At 36.5% G+C, this 19,698-nt stretch overlaps 1 protein-coding gene across 4 annotated transcripts; it reads left to right on the top strand.

Annotated features, from left to right (window-relative positions):
* The first annotated feature begins 3,264 nt into the window (after positions 1 to 3,264).
* Positions 3,265 to 15,834, top strand: ranbp3b (RAN binding protein 3b). 4 transcript variants are annotated; one of them, XM_054596352.1, is made up of 17 exons: positions 3,265 to 3,365; positions 5,297 to 5,352; positions 5,511 to 5,547; positions 5,660 to 5,737; positions 5,846 to 5,917; positions 9,065 to 9,130; positions 9,347 to 9,439; positions 9,656 to 9,765; positions 10,122 to 10,235; positions 11,039 to 11,139; positions 11,249 to 11,324; positions 11,428 to 11,524; positions 12,694 to 12,818; positions 12,905 to 13,025; positions 13,867 to 14,009; positions 14,663 to 14,858; positions 15,054 to 15,834. In XM_054596352.1, exons 1-17 carry the CDS (start codon positions 3,344 to 3,346, stop codon positions 15,095 to 15,097), a joined length of 1,551 nt encoding a protein of 516 aa, XP_054452327.1. In that variant the 5' UTR covers positions 3,265 to 3,343; the 3' UTR covers positions 15,098 to 15,834. The 4 variants fall into 4 exon arrangements, with proteins under 4 accessions (XP_054452327.1, XP_054452328.1, XP_054452329.1 ...); XM_054596353.1 differs by lacking the exon at positions 5,846 to 5,917; XM_054596354.1 differs by lacking the exon at positions 9,347 to 9,439.
* The last annotated feature ends 3,864 nt before the right edge of the window (positions 15,835 to 19,698 follow it).

Raw genomic sequence — 19,698 nt, 5'->3', positions numbered from 1 at the left:
AGACATTCCTCCAAAAACGTTTTTTACGCAATGACTGAATGTATTACTTTATGACTTATCTATGACTCACCTAGTTTTTGACTCATCCCCCCAGAAGCTTTAAGTTTTGGGGTTTTATCAGCTCTCTTGTGTTATTCTGCAGGAACCTCTCTCTCTGCACTCTGGAAATCTTTCATCATATTATGAGGTTGCTTCTGGTTGTGCACCATGTGCAAGAGTGTCAGACCTGTGCAGCATTTCCTCCCCCTAGAAATTTGATTATCACTCAAGGCCTTTGCGCTTTATCTTTTTATTTATTTTTTACTTCAATCATTGTGATGGAAAAAAAAGATGACGAATATCTCCATGGCAATTCAACAAACTCCATCCGCCAGGGAAGATCAAGAGATATGCCCCCATAGTTTTTTGGGTTTTTCTTTCTAACTGGCCTGCTGTTTACTAAGTTTTTAATATAGTGTTACTGGGCCACTCAGTGCAACCTCATTATAAGTGACAACACTTTTTTTTAATAATGTGTTATCACAAAATGATAAGCTTTGAGATACAGTGTATTTATTGGTTTTATACATTTAACACAATTTACATACATAAATGAACCTTCCCCCAACCTGATCATATGGCAGTATATAAAATAACAATAAATAATACAAATATCAGCCCTGCGACAGACTGGCGACCTGTCCAGAGTGTCCTTGTGTCCTTCACACATTATACACTATAAGATAAGAATCCAGTACCAGTCAAAATGTCTGGATTAAGCATGTTATGATAAAATGGATGGATAATATGGATATGGAATATAAATATCATTCAAAATAACTAAATAATTATACAGTACCAGTCAAAAGTTTGGACACACCTTCTCAAAAAAAATATAAAAACATATTCTGGTTTGTTGAGCATTTGTTTGTTTACCACATAATTCCACATGTGTTCCTTCATAGTTTGGATGTCTTCAATATTAATCTACAATGTAGAAAAAAATAAAAAATAAAGAAAAAACATTGAATGAGAAGGTGTGTCCAAACTTTTGACTGGTACTGTATATACATATATACATACACATATATATATAATATACATATATGCATACATATATATATATATATAAAGAGAGAGAGAGAGAAAATAGACACACACATATATATATATATATATATATATATATATGTATATTACCAGTCAAAAGTTTGGACACACCTTCTCAAAAAAAAAAAAAAAAAAAAAAAAACATATTCTGGTTTGTTGAGCATTTGTTTGTTTACCACATAATTCCATATGTGTTCCTTCATAGTTTAGATGTCTTCAATATTAATCTACAATGTAGAAAATAAAAATAAAGAAAAAACATTGAATGAGGTGTGTCCAAACTTTTGACTGGTACTGTATATACATATATACATACACATATATACATACACATATATATATAATATACATATATGCATACATATATATATATAAAAAGAGAGAGAGAGAGAGAAATAGACACACATATATACATATATATATATATGTATATATACATACTATATATATAATATATATATATATATATATATCTATATAACTATTTATATAATATAATAATATAAAACATATTCTGGTTTGTATAGACCATCAAAAGTTTGGACACACCTTCTCATTCAATGGTTTTCTTTATTTTTATTTTTTACATTGTAGATTCATATTGAAGACATCCAAACTATGAAGGAACACATATGGAATTATGTGGTAAACAAACAAATGCTCAACAAACAGAATATGTTTTATATTTTAGATTCTTCAAAGTAGTTGAATGAGAAGGTGTGTCCAAACTTTTGACTGGTACTATATATATATATATACTATATATATATATGTATGTATATATGTGTGTCTATTTCTCTCTTATTATATATATGTATGCATATATGTATATTATATATATATATATGTGTATGTATATATGTATATACAGTACATATTCTGGTTTGTTGAGCATTTGTTTGTTTACCACATAATCCCATATGTGTTCCTTCATAGTTTAGATGTCTTCAATATTAATCTACAATGTAGAAAAAAATAAAAAAAAAATAAATAAAAATAAAGAAAAAACCCTGAATGAGAAGGTGTGTCCAAACTTTTGACTGGTACTGTATATACATATATACATACACATATATATATAATATACATATATGCATACATATATATATAAAGAGAGAGAGAGAGAAATAGAAATAGACACACTATATATATATATATATATATTACCAGTCAAAAGTTTGGACACACCTTCTCAAAAAAAAAAAAAAAAAACATATTCTGGTTTGTTGAGCATTTGTTTGTTTACCACATAATTCCATATGTGTTCCTTCATAGTTTAGATGTCTTCAATATTAATCTACAATGTAGAAAAAAATAAAAAAAAAAAACATTGAATGAGAAGGTGTGTCCAAACTTTTGACTGGTACTGTATATACATATATACATACACATATATATATATATATATAATATACATATATGCATACATATATATATAAAAGAGAGAGAGAGAGAAAATAGACACACATATATACATATATATATATATATATATATATATAGTACCAGTCAAAAGTTTGGACACACCTTCTCATTCAACTACTTTGCAGAATCTAAAATATAAAACATTCTGGTTTGTTTACCACATAATTCCATATGTTTGTTCCTTCATAGTTTGGATGTCTTCAATATTAATCTACAATGTAGAAAAAAATAAAAATAAATAAAAATAAATAAAAAAATATTATGAATGAGAAGGTGTGTCCAAACTTTTCACTGATACTGTATATACATATATACATACACATATATATATATATATATACATATATATACATATATATATAAAGATACATATAGAGATAAAGAGAGAGAGAGATAAATAGACACACATATATACATATATATATATATATATATATATATATATAGTACCAGTCAAAAGTTTGGACACACCTTCTCATTCAAAATAAATAAAAACATGTTCTGGTTTGTTGAGCATTTGTTTGTTTACCACATAATCCCATATGTGTTCCTTCATAGTTTGGATGTCTTCAATATTAATCTACAATGTAGAAAAAAATAAAAATAAAGAAAAATAAAGAAAAAACACTGAATGAGAAGGTGTGTCCTAACTTTTCACTGATACTGTATATTAATAGGGCGTTTGTGCAAACTGTAAGTAGTTCTTTAAGGATGGGGTCAGAGATGTGCCACAGTGAGCAGACAGTGTTGAGTGACAGGAGGCAGCGAACACTCTCCTGCTCAGCTTGTTATCTGCGCGGTGGGTTGTGGGTGTGAGCGTCGAAGTAAAATGGCGGACTTGGCAAACGAAGGTGAGTAAGTAGCAGTGAGAGAAAAACAACACAGCTCACTGCACCGCCGCGACCGACACCTTTACATCGTTCTGCACGTTTAATAACAGAAAACAACACGCGTTAATAGCGAGATCTGGCGGATTACGCGCTTCCTGCGGGCGTTTTAGCAAGACCACAACGTTAGCATGCAGGCTAGCGATGCTAACCGGCTGCGGGTAATGCCTGGAACGCTTCGGAACGCCCTCGATCGGTGCCTGCGAGTGGCTAGCTGCTAGCTGCTAGCACCCGGCTACCTATAGGCGGTCTGCTCGGTCGTGAAGCTGAAACACTACATGAAAGCTGGACACGCTGAGGATGCAAAGCATTCTTGTATTAAAGGTGTTTGTGTTGGTAATAATGAGCTCAGCTTCCATGCAGTTAGCTCTGCAACGCGGGATGCTTTTAGGCGCGGAGAGAGGAAAACGTCGCAGAGACTTTAGCTTTTAGTGGAATCATTACTTCGTTTTTCTGGGTTTTTATTTTATATATATATTCTCACATGTGTTCAGATCTGCTCCACACTGTGCTGATATGTCACTGCATGTCGGATGAGATGACTCATGGAGGGCTAAGAAGCTATGCTACGTCCGGGGCTTTAGGGAACCACAACCGGTGGGCTCCGGCTATGTGCTGGGTCGGGTCAGATAGTGTAAATGCAAGCTTGGATTTCCACTGTGATTATCAGGGTTGCATGCTTGACTTCTTTAAAAAAGATGGGGTGACGTGAGCTGCCTGCAAGCTGCAGAAACACACAAAGCTGTATATATATTTATATTATATATATATATATATAGGTCACACAGCATGTTGTGCTTCTGCCATTAAAGAAGGTGTTCATGCATAAACAGGTAGTCTGCGTTTTGAGGTGGTGAATGTCGGTCCTGGAGACAATCCCAGGCTCACACCGCATGCATTTACACCAAGAGGAAGCTCACAACGATGCTCCACCTGCTCAGTGCTGCAGGCCCGACCCAGACTGAGAAAACCTTTGTCTGCCTACGTTATAGGATTAGACGTCTTACAGAGGTTACAGCAGGGGAAGGTGGACTCTTTAAGTGTCCTGAGGTGATGGCAAATGGATACAATGGAGGCCATTGCTCTCCTTGGTTGGTGGTGATGGTGGTGGTGGCTTATAGCAGAAAACAAAATCGTTGGTGGTGAGCTGCATGAAATCCCCTTTTTTTGTTTTCAGAAGTAGCTACAGTTGCTGTTCTGACTTGTGGAATGACTGGTGACTTTGTATTTACATCAATGTCTGATACGTTGGTTGGTATAGTTTGGTATTTGATGATTGTTTAGGTTTAGGTCAGCATAATGTGATTTGTTCTTACTGCTAGGCCTAATCCTCAAAGGATTGCATAACTTACTGTAGTTGTAGTATGATTTAAGAGTTGCTTTCTGCGTTATAGAATAGTGATCTTTCAAGTCAACTTAGTCACTTCCTCTTCACACTCTTTTACCCAGCTTAACCTGACATTTAAATAAACTGTGAACAGTTGTGTTTTACCACTCTTAAAGCTTCACCAGAAGTACAAGGCAGGCGATGTAAGTTTGTGAAACAAAACTTTTGACTGCCTTACAGTCTGTGAATAATAGGATGTCTAAGTGCACCTCCACATATTTTGGATGGCTTTTGGTATCATGTGTTAATAATTTGTTATGTGTTACCGTGCATTGAAATTTGGTGTTTGATTTAGTTCTAGATGATTATGCTGATTATTACCAATGAACACAACCTTCTAGCTTCATCCATACTCATGCTTTCACTGCTTCTCAGAGTTAAATCAATGCCAGGGAACAAGTAGGCAATAGCATTAGCTATTTGGTTCTCTATACCATGAAGAAGAATCCAACTGACAGGGTTGTTTACGTTAGTACTTGGATGACTAGCCTTCATCTTCTCTTAACAGACAAGCCTGCCATAGCGCCACCTGTGTTTGTTTTCCAAAAAGATAAAGCACAGAAGGTAAGTGTCTCTTTCATTTTCAAGTGTCTATTGAGGCTCAAGCCATATTTAATACATTTGTGGACTTTATTTATACTGACATTCAGTGGACAGCATTCTTGTAAAGCACACATTGCAGAAGAGTTGTTGAGCTAAAAATCGTTTCACTTCTCTTGCAGCGATCTGCGGAAGGCTCAAGTGCAGAGGATGGGGAAGGTAAATCTGATGTCCAAACTTGCCTCTGTGTTTGTTATATTGCATGTTATATTATCTTTCTCATATCATTTATTCAAACTGCAGTTATATTAATATTTTCTTACCTTTTCAGATTCAGATAAAGACGAGGGGAGCTATTGCCCCCCTGTGAAAAGGGAACGGACGTCATCGTTCCCACCCCCACATTCTGGTAAGGGCACGTGGTGACTAAGCACAGCATTTGTTTTTTCTTGGTTCTTGCTTGTGGTGTACACATTGATTTGTATGCTGAGTGCAATGCTTGTTCGCTACTTTGCAGTTCCCAAGAACAATGTATTCATGCCCTCAAGTTTCTGCCAGTCTCCAACTGGGAACTCTGACTCTGAGCCAGGTGAGGCATCTAGACCACCATTAGTTTCTCTTCACACCACCCTAGAAATCTTAGTTTCAGAGTTTAAACATGTATTTTTTCCAACAGTTTAAGGCAACAAACACCATAAATGAATTGCTAAACCATAACTTTTACTTTGCCAAAATTATGCCAGAAATACTCTTTGAACATGTGTTTATGTTTTCTAACATTGTGACATCAATGGTTTTAAATTTGATGTCAGTTAAGTTGTGTGTATTCCCTGCCTGCAAATGCAATCCATTCACTCTGTGCAGTTGTAGTTATCTTGGATGTGGTATTTTAGAGCTATCCCTTCAAATATCTGCTGTGGAGGTCTGACGTTATTCGTGGTTTGAGGAAAACGTGCGGTCACAGAATGCAAAGCACATCTTTCATAGACAGCCAAATTCCATTAGTGGATCTTTTCAGGAATGATTTTAGATAAGTTAATGTAGCACTAGAAATGTGCTCTAAAGTGCCTCATTTACATGTAGTATTTATCTTATAGAATTACTAAAATGGAAGAAATTTGCTGAGCCAGATCAGTGCAGTCAAGTTTGCCATCTCTCTGTATCAGTTCAGGCTGTTGCCTTTAGCTCATGGTTGGGGTTTGGTTATTTTTGAACAATTTGGTCCTCCTTATTTTATGTCTTACTGTCTTTTTGTGTCCCATGTGGCAAAAAGAACATGCAATGTAGCTAGCAGGGAGAGGTGAAGCCTATTTGTTGCATCAGTCTGGTAAGCCTTTTGTCAATATTACATGAAATAGAACTTTCATCAAGAGAGGAGCTTCTCATAATCTCTTACAATTCAGAGGATGTGGGACCATTATGACCTAGAAAGACCTATGACCATGCTGGTACTAGGGCTTCACTCAGTCTGTAAGAAAGTCAGATCTCAGTCAGATGTACAACTTCTAGAAAACGTTTTTTTCCCTTGTGGCAGTTTGTGGAGTAAAAAACCCTGCTGCTGTTGCGTCTTTACACAAACTGCATCCTGTTGTGGCCAACGGGCTTGAGCCCCGGTAAGCCTATGCATTAAAACGACGATGGAGAGGGAAAGGCAGCGAGCAAGTTGTCAAACTTTCCTCAAACTTGCGGTCATATTTACTTTTTTGCTATTATTGTCTAACGTGAGATGAGGACAAAAGGACTTCAAGGATTGTCTTTTATTGAAAGGAAGACGGCTACAAAATATGCAATAAACATATCAAACTAATTACAGCGATAACCCATAAAACAAATTTTATCATATGTAAGCCTATGAACATATTGAAAAATGGATATACTGTAGCCCCTGCCAACATACTGGCCTAACATAAAATACCAGTCTTTGTTCAGACTGTCGATCGATCTCTTTTGCTGCGTTTCAGCAGCAAACATACACAACAAACGACACCATCCATCTGATGATGACTCAAAATAATTAATGATGCATAATGTGGAATTACTATTCCTTATTTCATGTGCTATTTGGGATGGGGAAAAACAAAACATTCCAGTCGAATACTGATTTGGACGTCTATAACCATGGCAATTGTCAAAGCTTCAAAGCATTTGTGTCAGCTTTGGCTGGTACATAATTTAGTTATTTTCTAGATTATGACTTTGAAATACCAAATTCACCTCGGAAAAAAATTCTGAATTTACCAGCCAAAATTATGACCACAATACTGGAAAAGATGAGCTTGATATTGCTAACCCTACAGGGTTTATTATTATAGTCATAGTGTCATGAGCTGGAAATGAGCTTTTGTTTGTGTAGCGCCACTGAACTTGTAGGTGGAATAGTTTACGAGGGTTTACCAGACAGTTGTGTTTGGTGCTGGTGGGCTGAAGTGCCTTATTCTGTATAGACCTTAAATATTTAATGGCTGTTGTCAGATGAGTAATTCTGTATTTGAGAGAAATTGTTTACTGTCTTTAAACAAGGAATACAATATAACATTAAGATTGGCTATCAAATTTGCCAGTGCATGTCGGCAGCTTAAATATTAATTTAGAGGACTGGTTCAGGTCTCCTTTCCTTGTTTGTGCAGACTGTTTCCTGAGGTTTGGGATCCATGTGGGTCAAACATACAGATTGCAGTTGATAGGATGCTGTTCACATCTCTGACAGAATAGTTGTTCTAGTTCACCATGTGCATTTCATTGGAGGGAGTAATGCCAAACACACTGTTGCTGAAATGATCAGAATCGGCTACATTAGCCAGGTTTGAGTATACATACCAGGAATATATAAAATACCTGTCTTTGTTCAGACTATCAATCGAGGTCCACCGCTGCATTTCAGCAGCGGAAATACAACAACATACAATGTCTATAAGTCAGACTATTTCTGTAATTATGACTGCAGTGGGACTTGTAATGTGTTTTTGTGAATTATTTGAAAGTTGTACCTTTTCTGTTAATATGCCTTATACAATTTTTGCTTTGTTTGATTGTTGTAATTCTTATCACCAGCCACCAAATGTTTAAAGTTGGCAGGAACAATGTCACCAGATAACACAGCTTTGCAGAGGGGACGGGTTATCTTTTTAAGCAAACAAACAGGGCGTACTTAATGACCTTTATCAGAATATAGCATAAAGCGCTTATTTTGAACTGAAAGAAAAGATAAACACAAATCAAACTGTGATTGGTTCAACTACTACAGGTCTATAGTCGTTTTGCTAATTTGATTTAAATTTGACTTTTTTCCTTTTTATGTTGCCTTTGTCTATTGCAAAGATGTGTCTGGTGCACCCCCATGTCCCAAAATGATTCTGGTTAGTAAAATGGCCCGGGTTGTAAAAAATAAAATACTAAATTAATGTTCACTAGGCACAAGATGATATTGTAAATCTTGAAGAAAGGGGGATGCAGTTTTTAACGAATACTTTCAGCTTTAACAGTGATGAGAGCCAAATCCTGTCAGACTAATAAAGCCACTGAGATGGGGAGACATAGATCAGGGATCCTAGAGCCAGCCATGTTACTGCACAGGAGTTGATTGCAACACAACTCTCAAGGCTTTACAAGGGGTGTTGTGGTGATGGGCCCTGAGGTTAGAAAGTTGCAAAAACAGAAGGAACGTACGGTTAATTTGTGAAGTTGTATAAGATATATTTTTTTAATGTCTGCCTTCTCTTGTTCTCCATCCAAACAGAGGAGAAGCCTGTGGGATTCCGTTTAAAGCCACCAACTCTCATACATGGACAGGCACCAAGTTCAGGTTGGTGTTTTGAGGTTTTGAGCTTTTATCTTGCAGCATTTTCCCACACTGACTTGATGGAAATGGAAAAAAAGACTTGAACTTGAACCCCGACTTGCACCCTTTTTATATGACCCCTCTTAGAAATGGAAATGGTAGATCTAGACTTGAACATGTAGACCCAGAACTTCTCATTGTTTTCAAAAAAAAGTATGAGACAAGTTGGCTCTGTTGCAGGCGTCCCAAGTCAGAAACCCAAGGAGCAGCAACGCAGTGTCCTCCGCCCTGCAGTTCTTCAGGCACCGCCCTCTAAATCACATATAGAGTCCAGTGAGTGCAGCTTGGAGTCACCTGCACTCATTAGTTGATACTTATAAAATATTCTCAAATATCATTAAAAACTTTGACTTTTGATAACTTGCATAGTGCAAGTTCATACTGTGTTTTGGCATGTGCCTTACAGGCTTAATGTTATTTTGGGAAAGTAAAAAAAAAAAAAAAAAAAAAAAAGTAAATTATCTTTGTCCTTTCTGTCTGTTCATCTAGATTCCAGTTGTGGAACTAACGGTGTGAAAAAGTCGTCAGATGGGGAAGCTGTGACACAGTCACTCTTCTTGAACAACACAGAGCACTCAGCCTCCCTGGGCAGGTCACAGGTAAGGAATGGCTAAAGCTCCCTTTTATAATCCAGGGGTTGTTATTGATGAACAATGCCAGTCAGATCAGTGAAGGCTTTGTTTAAAGCATCGGAAAGAAAGTGTGGGAAAGCATTACACTGTAGGTTAATTACTGAAGATTTGTGGTTATTTTTCCTCCTCTGTAATGAGGAAGTGTATTGAGTCTTCATAAATTATGCAAATGTTAGATATGAAAAGATTCACTGTATTGTCAGTAAAAGTTGTTTTTAATTCTACTCAGCAATGTTGCATTGATTTACAGCTGGCATTGTATTTAAAAAAAATTCAGACAAATATGAAGTTGACTCTGGTGCTTCTATTTGTTCCTGTTTCAGAAACATGAAAATGAGGAAGATGGAGCAAGTGGTAACAAAGACGAAAGAGAGAAGAAGGAGACGGATGTAGCAATATCTTTTGTGTTTGGTCAGAATATCAAAGACAGAGCAAAGGTAGGTTATTTTCCACTTTTCTTACACCTGTTTAACATACAGTGAGCCTGCAAACTTGAGGTGAGAATGTGTGACGAACAAAATACAGAAATGCACATTTAAATGTGGCAGACCAAGGAGGGTTTCTACACAATTGAGTAGATACTAAGAAGGAGTTGCCTTGTTACAGTCCACATTTTATACTTATATTGTTTGACTTCTAAAGGACCAGTGTGGGTATAATTCTATGGTTTTCTTTACTTGTGTTTCAGCAATTCAAGTCAATTTTTACTCTTGCAACATTTTCAGAAACTTGACGAACCTGTTTCATTGGCCTTGCTTCCAAACTTGTGGCAAACTGTGCAATACATACTTGGAGTTTGGCCCACATGTTCTTTTGTTTACAGAATAATTTCAAATTTGGTTTGCACTTCAGCTCAAAAAGCCGGAAAAGGCAATGTGTTTAAGCTCGCTGTTGATATGAACGGCTCATTTTAAGCAAACGAAAACAGCAATTCTTAATATCAGTTGATATTACAATAATGATTGTGCTTTTCTATACTCACACTACGTCAAGGGTATCCGTTTCCTTGCTACGACAATTTCCTGTGGTGTTTTGTGGTTCCAGTTACTGAAAAAGGGTGCATTTCCTGTGGCGTTCTGAACAATGTCCAATATAATTCTGTATCATTTTGTGGTCAGTCTGGAACCGTTGTGGCAGGCATGTTTTGACAAGATTTCAGAATTGCCATTCTCTTGCTATGATGCACATTAGTGAGGACTCACGGAATCCTCAAAATGTTATTTTTCTTTTTTTTCTCTAGTTGGAAGAGAACAGTACAGAAGGCAAGTCAAAGGATGGCGTTCCACTGGACTCTCAATCAGAGGCCACTAATTATTTCTTACAGTACATCTCTACCCCAAGGTAATGAAAATGTGTCCTCCTTTGAGTATTTTTAGCGACTTCTCGTCATCTATATTTAACATCCCTCACCTCGCTCTTTTTTTCTTCTTCTTCTTTCCTCTTCTTTCAGTTCAAAAAATGCCACAAACAGTACAGACAGTGGGGCAAAATTTGTTTTTGGGCAGAACATGTCTGAACGAGTTCTGGTGAGTTGGTTCATCCTGTTGTATAGTGAGTTGGCCATATTGAAAAACCCGTGGGGATTGAGGGTTGAACAAGTTCCAATGATTATTTTTGTTGTGTTTTCAGAGTCCCCCAAAGGGTGAATCCTCAAATGAGGAAAATAAAGAAGTTCCAGCTGCCCCTGTTTCAGAGCCCTCATCACAGGAAGCCACCCCAGAGAAGGGTAAAAACACAAACCTCGCTCATTGTCAGAAGATGTTTGACGCTTGGCTGCACTAAAGTGATAACTACAAATAACAAAAGCACATTTCTGTTGAACGGCTTATTTGATAGCCTCAGGTCTGAGGCTATCAAATAAGCCGTTCAACAGAAATGTGACATTGAATTTATAATCCTAGAAATATGTCTATCTATTCAACATGTTATGTAAAGTCTCTTTATTTCCACATCAAATTTAGTTGGGAGCTTGTGTTTTGATAAGCACTCCAGAAAGAGTTCTGAGTGTAATAAATACTACATCTGTGATGTATCCCAACCATTTCCTGAAATGTTAAAGCAGTTTTTAGCCGTATACATTTTAGTTACACTTTCCAGCACGTAGTTTATTCAAAGCAAATGCAAATACTGGAATAAGGCGCAGCAGAATATTCTTTTTGTGTGAAATTTCTTGTGAGTTCAGATCACTAGAAATTATCATCTGCTTGTTTTAGGGGAAAATAATACATTACAAATGCAAGTTCAATACTGCATAACCTTGTTTGATGAATATATTAATGCCAATGGAGGCCTGTCTTGCTATAGCCTGAGCAAGCCTGTCTTGCCATAGCCTCCATTGCCAATGGCAATTTTAGATAAAGGCATTTTTCGTATTTGGTTTCAATCATGGACTTCTACTTTATAACCAAGGTCAGTGTGTTAACAAAAAATGACAGTAGTCAGTTATTGTGTGGCTTAAAAATATAAGGCTACATCACCTAGTGACATAATGCTGTATATATATTTTTTTCGTGGTTTGATAGTATGTTTCAGTAACTGTTCTTTTTGTCCAATGACAACGGAGAAGACATTCTGCATTTCATAGCTGCCTCGTGCGCAGGCAATCATTATTATGAGCAGGGAGCTGAAATGGCTCTTCTTTGCAATGATCTGAAGTGGCCTGTACAGCTCCAGTGTTAAGTGTCAAGAGTGCCAGGCATCCTGGGTCCTCAATTATCACCTGTCAGCACTAGATGGTACAAAATTCAGCAGAATGTTGTTTTTGTGTCACTGCAAGATGATATGGGGGTGAGAGGAGACACTCTCAGACACATCAGTTCTTGATTAACATCTCGGTAACCAAATGTTAGCGCCAACTAGGTGCAGATTTCTCACGCCTGTATTTTATCTCACCAGTGAATAGCGTGTCAGAGTCTTTGGAGGAGTCTGCAGCAGCGTACACCAAAGCCACAGCCAAGAAGTGCGTCTTAGAGAAAGTCGACGTCAAAACTGGAGAGGAATCAGAAAGCAATGTTTTACAGGTAGAAGATCGATTAAACGCACGCAGTGAATACATGTGGCAGAAAGCTATACAATTCTGTTTTTCTTTGTTACTCTCTTACTTCAGATGCAGTGCAAGTTATATGTTTTTGAGAAGACTGCTCAGTCGTGGATAGAGAGAGGTCGAGGTTTGCTGAGGCTCAACGACATGGCATCAACGGAGGACGGCACGCTACAGTCTCGTCTAGGTAAACACACCTTTGGAAATTTCTTGGGGCTTAAAAAAGTAAATAAACATCTGATTGTTTGTGCACAGCTCCAGTTTATATAGTTCAATGATCAGGGCATGGTTTAATTGCAATATTGAATGCTCATGTTTTGTTGATTTATTTTTTCCGGATACATATGGAATGACTTGGAGATAAAACACTCAGTAAAATACAAATGGTTCTTGTTATGGTTTTCATCTTTAAGTATAACAATACCTGACATTGAACACAAGGGGGAGCCCATTCCTGTTATACACACTGCTATGGACTAGGCACCACAGCATGCTGCACTGTATGTGTGTGATGGTGGCATAAGGAGTAAGATGTGTTATGTCATCAAAGAAAGAACTCTATCATAGAAGACAAACACCTTTTTAATCATTTATTTATGTATATTTTATAATTTCAGAATTTTGAAATTGCTTCAATAACAAAATAAATGAATAAAAGATAGAAACAACACTATTTCAGACCATCGGTTCAACATTTCTGAATTGATGGTCTTTTTCCGATCCCGTATTTATGCTGCTGAACACAACACTATCACAATCAAATCTTGGCAAACATCCTCAGCTACCTTGGAATGCTAACTTTTATCTTTCATAACAGTGTGTGAATGGGTGAATGATATGTAATATACCACTGATTGTAAGTCGCTTTGGATAAAAGCGTCTGCTAAATGACTAATGTAATATAACAAGAACTCACAACACTACGTAGAGTCAGATGGAATATCATAGACAAAAAAAAAAAAAAAAACAGCTGCTGTGTTCTGTACTTCATTGCTTTTGTCTGTGTTTTTTTTTTTTAATTCTTCCAGTGATGAGGACCCAGGGCAGCCTCCGGTTGATCCTCAACACTAAACTTTGGCCCCAGATGCAGGTGGACAAAGCTAGCGAGAAGAGTGTACGAATCACTGCCATGGACACAGAGGACCAGGGCGTCAAGGTTTTCCTAATATCGGTATGTATCGTCAAACAATATACTAGAGTTGTGCCATAGTTTTTCCCAAGCTTGGGAAAGATTTACATTTTTTCTTCTCCTACCCAAATGCAAAAAGACTAACGGTGTTTTCATATTAGGTACAATTGCCAATCCTCTCCCTTCAGCTTTCAAACTATAGTTCTTGTTCCCTACTAGAGTAATAAAGTTTGTCGGTTTTAATAATAACATCTAATACTGTGCATAATGCCAAGACTGATTTTTAAACACTGTTCTGAAGGGCGAGCAGAGCGCACTAGAGACACTGCCACGTAATCACCACCACAGATAGCTATTTTATTGTTTGCTGTCAGTTTCAAATGGTTCCAGGTCCCTGCAGAGAGATGGTGGGCTTTTAAGGAAATAATCACAGAGTTTATATTGAGAGTACACATGATCCATGCCCGTGACCACCCTTTCGGGTAGACTCGGGCAAGGAACGACGATCCGTGCCCAAGTATACAAATCGAACTGGCGTGCATTGTGTAACAATCTCCAGTGACTGATTGTGCGGGTCTGGCTCATCTCAAACGAGCATAATGAGTATAAATGTTGTTTTTATTATTTATATATATATTCTTTTATTCCTCTAAGTTGTGCTGAGTAGTCTCTCCCTCTGTGTCTCTGCTCTTTAGGGTAGCTCTAAGGACGTAGGTCAGCTGGCTGCAGCGTTACATCACCGTATCTTAGCCCTGAAGAGCAGGGCGGACCAGGAGCCTGAAACCCCAACAACAACCATCCCCGAGGCCGAGGTACCACAGTCCAACGAGGATGACAGCGACGAGGAGGACAATGCCTCTGCCTCAGCTTCAGCCTCCACTCCTGCTACGAGTGAGTGATTTTTATTGTTACTGTGCATGTTTACTTACTCTTAAACCAAATGAATGTCATCATTTGGAGCGTTTTGGGGTTTGGCTCTTGCTTTTTGCTTGTTGGTTCCAAAGCAGCAGTTTGTTTTGTGACGTTAATATTTAGACCTCTCGCCCCTTGTCAACTTGCTCTCACTTTCCTTTTTCCTTTCTGCAGGTAATTCTGAGGGAGGAGAGAGCCAGGCAGCAGGAAGCACATAGCGTCACTCTTGGACAGCCTGCTAACATGCTGCCATTGAGGCATTTTTGCTGTAGGCATCTCCATGGACACCCCTTGACCAACATGGGTCCTCCAGACCAGTACTTTTGGATATTAGAAGTCTAGCTCCAGGAAATAACCCCTTGTGCCGGAGTGTCTCACCCAACTCGTGCAGTTCATCTTCTCTGCATTCAACGTAATATCTGGAGTCGTTCCTTCCCTCCCTCTCCTGTTTTGTGTTTTATTTTTGTTTTCGAGTATTTTTTTCCTCTCCCCGATAGCAAAAATAAAGACTTCAAAGCTTTGGTTTGGGACTTTTCTGCTCATCATATTGATGAGTGTAAGGGTGTTTTCCTCTACATTTTAAGGTATGGCACATGTTAAGACTGCAGTTTCTACTTTGGGACCTTTTTACTCACTCTACGGCCGTGCCTCTGGACGCCACACATCCAGAGGAGCTTCATTCACAGTGTATTTGACTAGTCATCAGTCAGTTGTTCCTACATTGAGTCCAGCCATCCTCCTATCCACCAGCCCTGCCCATCCCATCCCATCCTAACCAGTCTGTGCGTTAGGTTTTGGCAAATGTAATTTATTTTGGATTGTCATTTTCATCAGGCATCTCAACACATATGTGCTGTTTGTAATGGCTAGCCAAGACCACTCAAGTTGTCATTAATAGCAGTTTCTTATATTTCCTATTGACCTATATTATACATAATAAAAGACTGAAACAATACGGTTTCTGCTAATGTGAGTCAATGATGTGAAGACAACACAGCTGAAAGATTCACCTCAAATTTTTCTCTAAATTAATGTGTTAGGCATTCAACTTGTTTTTTTAAATGATTTTTTTTCTCCAAATTTGACACATCAGTCTACATTCTGCATGTAACTGTTATTTTTTTTATTTTTTTCCTTTTAAGTATCCCAAGGGTTAACTGTGTTGATCATATTTTTATTTTGAAGATATACCAACTTTTTATCCACTGTCATTTGGAATGAAAACTTAAGTTCATGTGTGGAAAATCTGAGTGATAACTCTAATACCCTTTGAATGTCATGTACATTTTAATATATCATTTAGTAGCGCACCATGTTTTCTCATCTCCAACTACCCCTTTACAAAATAAACCATTTTGGACTGACTTTTGGGATTTTTCCTTCTGAAACCTGATTTACTGTGAAAGATCCAAACTTGATTCCAAATTTCAGAGCACAACATCAGCAGAGTGGTTTACTTGACATTGTCTCCTGTAGATGTAGTCTAGCAAAACAACAGCCAGAGAAAGGAAGAGTGGTTCATCTGTTTTGTATGCATCTGTTGGATCTGGTCCATGGGGCAGGAATAACACCAAAACTTGCTTATGAAGTATGCATCACGTCCAAGCTCATGAATATATGATGCATTTAGCTTTATTTATCATAACAGCCCAACATAATCCTATATACCCAAACTAGGAACATAACTACTAAAACCCCCAAACTCCTTATCTGTCTTTGTGTTCACTCTGTAGCAAAGTATTATTGATAGTTCCCATAAATAACAAATAGCTCCCATAAATAACGGTGTAAAGAAAGTCACACAAAGCACATTTCTGACCTTAAATGTTGACAGTATAAAACATATCTGTCTTCATAAATCCTCCCTAAGTTCTTTTTTACACTACTGTGTGATTTGACAGACTAACAGAAACGTCCACTTAATTTGCATGTTTTTGACATTTTAATGTCTATTTAGGATGTACTATTTTTATACTATTTTTTATGACAATCCGATTTTTTGGACATTTAAATGACATACTTTACAATTGCTTTTTTGTGGAATACATTGCTCTGACTTTTTTGTTAAATACTAAATGACCTTTTTATGAAAGCCTTTACTATGACTTTTCACATTGACATTTTATGGCATAATACACAATGGCATTTTTTACACACTATACTATAACTTTATATGCCAATTCAATGATCTACTATACTTTGTCTTTTTAATCACATTTTTATTAAATACTATACATGGTATATTCGAAAATGAGATACTAGGACTTTTTAAATTATATTTTAATTACTATTATTTACTCTTTTTGTGATATACAATACCATGAATTGTATTTAATCTTGAGGGCATACTATTCCCAATTTTCTTTTTACTACACATATGATATTTTCTTATGTAATCTAAATTTATTTTTAACATACTATACATACATACTATATACTATGACGCCATGAATTGTTCATGGCTTCCTTCGACCAAATTTACGATAACTTTTTTCCAGACACTATACTTTTTTTTCAACATACCATACTATGATTTTTTTACAACTTTTTTCAAAATACTACTACTTTTTTGACATACTATGATTCTTTAATGACGTTTTATAACTTGTTTCGACTTACTATACTATGACTTTTTGGATATACCCTACTATTTTTTTTTACTATGACTCTTTTCAACAGCATACCATGACTTTATTTGACAGACTATCATTTATTTCTAATGGCTTCCTTTGACCTACTTTACTTTTTTCCAGACACTATACTCTTATTTTTAACATACCATACTATGAATTTTTCATGACTATTTTCCACATTCTATATTATGACTGTTTAATTACTTATTTCAGCCTCCTATACTATGACTTTTTAATAATTTTTCAACATACCATACTTTGTCTTTTTATAACTTTTTTCAAAATAATATACTATGACTTTTAAATACATTAATAATTACTGACTTTTTTTGACATTCTATGCCGTGACTTTTCTGGAAAAACAATACAGTGACTTTTGTATGACTTTTTCTCCACATACTATACTATGACTTTTTTTTCATGGACATTTTCAACATACTATACTATTACTTTTTCCGACATGCTATCTTATGACATTTTCAACATACTGTAGTCTGACTTTTGTTTGACTGCTTCAAAATACTATACTTTCACTTTTTATTTGACATTGTTTATCACATTCTACTGATCTACTATACTATTACTTTATTTTAGATTACATACAATGCTATGACCTTGATGACTTTTTTAAAACATACCATACTATGACTTTTATGACACACTATCCTCTTTTTAATTAAATTGTTTGACTTACTATACCATGACTTGCAAATGAGATTTTTATGACATACTACACTATGACATTTTGATTACAAACTATCATAACTTTGAGGAGTTTTTTTCCTGACATACTATGTTATGGCTTTTATGACCTTTCTCTTGCTATACTACATTATTACTTTTTCATGACATATTTGTGACATTTGACATTTTTCATACCACATTTTTACAAAATAATATATTGTTTTGGCATACTATACCATGACCCTTTTATGACATACTGTGTATTTTATGACATTTCCATGACATCCTATTAAATACTTAAAGACACTTTTCATGACAAGTCCTAACCTGAGAGACCCTTTGTATGGGGGGATACAATTTGACGCAGCAAAGTAGTGTTTCAAAAGTGAGTTTTTGAAAGTGAAAACATTGCAGTGGAAGGTGAATTATTATACTATAATGCATGCAATTCACGTCGCGTTCAGGGGCAACACAAAACGTTTCTTTGGTCCGTCGGCTGCACTTTTAGAAACTATGATCAGGAGGTATTAAAAGTATAGCTGACATCATCACAATGTGTTTAATGCATTTCCTTCCTCATTTAACATTTATAGAGCAAAAATGGTTAGCCACTTATATAAAACTGCTTTATAGCACGGCTCGGGGTTAAAAACTCCACAGGGTATCTTTATTGTTAAAGAGGGTAGGGTTAAATTGTTCTTCCTTGTAGTTGCCATAATGAATTCTTCTGTATCTGAACAGAATTCATTTGCATTGATGTTGGATTCAACTTGAACTTCAGGCCAGGTGGAAGCTGTAAAGCGATAGGCCTCAGTTACAGCAGCTCTTGAGTTTCAGTAGACTTGGACAACTGTCAAGCCTATACATGTCATGATGTCAGAATAAGAAGCACCTAATATGCATTGTTAAAAATGTCAGTGGCTCAGGAATTAACCTCTTGTCATTACTCAAATGGCTCCTTTTAAGAATTCCTTACAGAGAACATATAACACCTGTTAACACTAACCACATTCCTCTTCTTCACACTGTCAACTATGTTGTTAACTCTGGGCTTTAAAGGGGAGTGAAAAATTAAAATTGCTGCCTCAGACGTCATTATGTTATTAACGGTTATCCCCAGTGAGCTGAAGCATGTTTACAAATGGCAGATCTCTAAATGAGTCATGTAGTTCTAGTCAAGGTGGGAAGTTTTGGCAACACTTTAAGGAGTCATGTTTGAGTGGCATAATTTAAGAGGGGGAAGTTGATATAAAACAGCGATGCAAATACTTTCAAGTTAATCATTTGTGGACTGCTCTGATGGAGAAGTGGGAGGAATGTTTATATATCAGTGAACCGAGATAAATATCCATCCAATATCCGAGTGACTTGGATAAACAACAGGTGTCAAAGAAAATCATCAAAACCAGAGTAACATCTATATGATCTCACATTAATATGATTCTTTATTTGTGCCATTTATCTCTTTACAGAGTTGGGGAAATAAGAATAGTTGCAGCATG

Source organism: Anoplopoma fimbria, chromosome 3, assembly GCF_027596085.1.
Source record: "Anoplopoma fimbria isolate UVic2021 breed Golden Eagle Sablefish chromosome 3, Afim_UVic_2022, whole genome shotgun sequence".
Taxonomy (NCBI): Eukaryota; Metazoa; Chordata; class Actinopteri; order Perciformes; family Anoplopomatidae; genus Anoplopoma; species Anoplopoma fimbria.
This window is presented reverse-complemented; position numbering and strand designations above follow the sequence as displayed.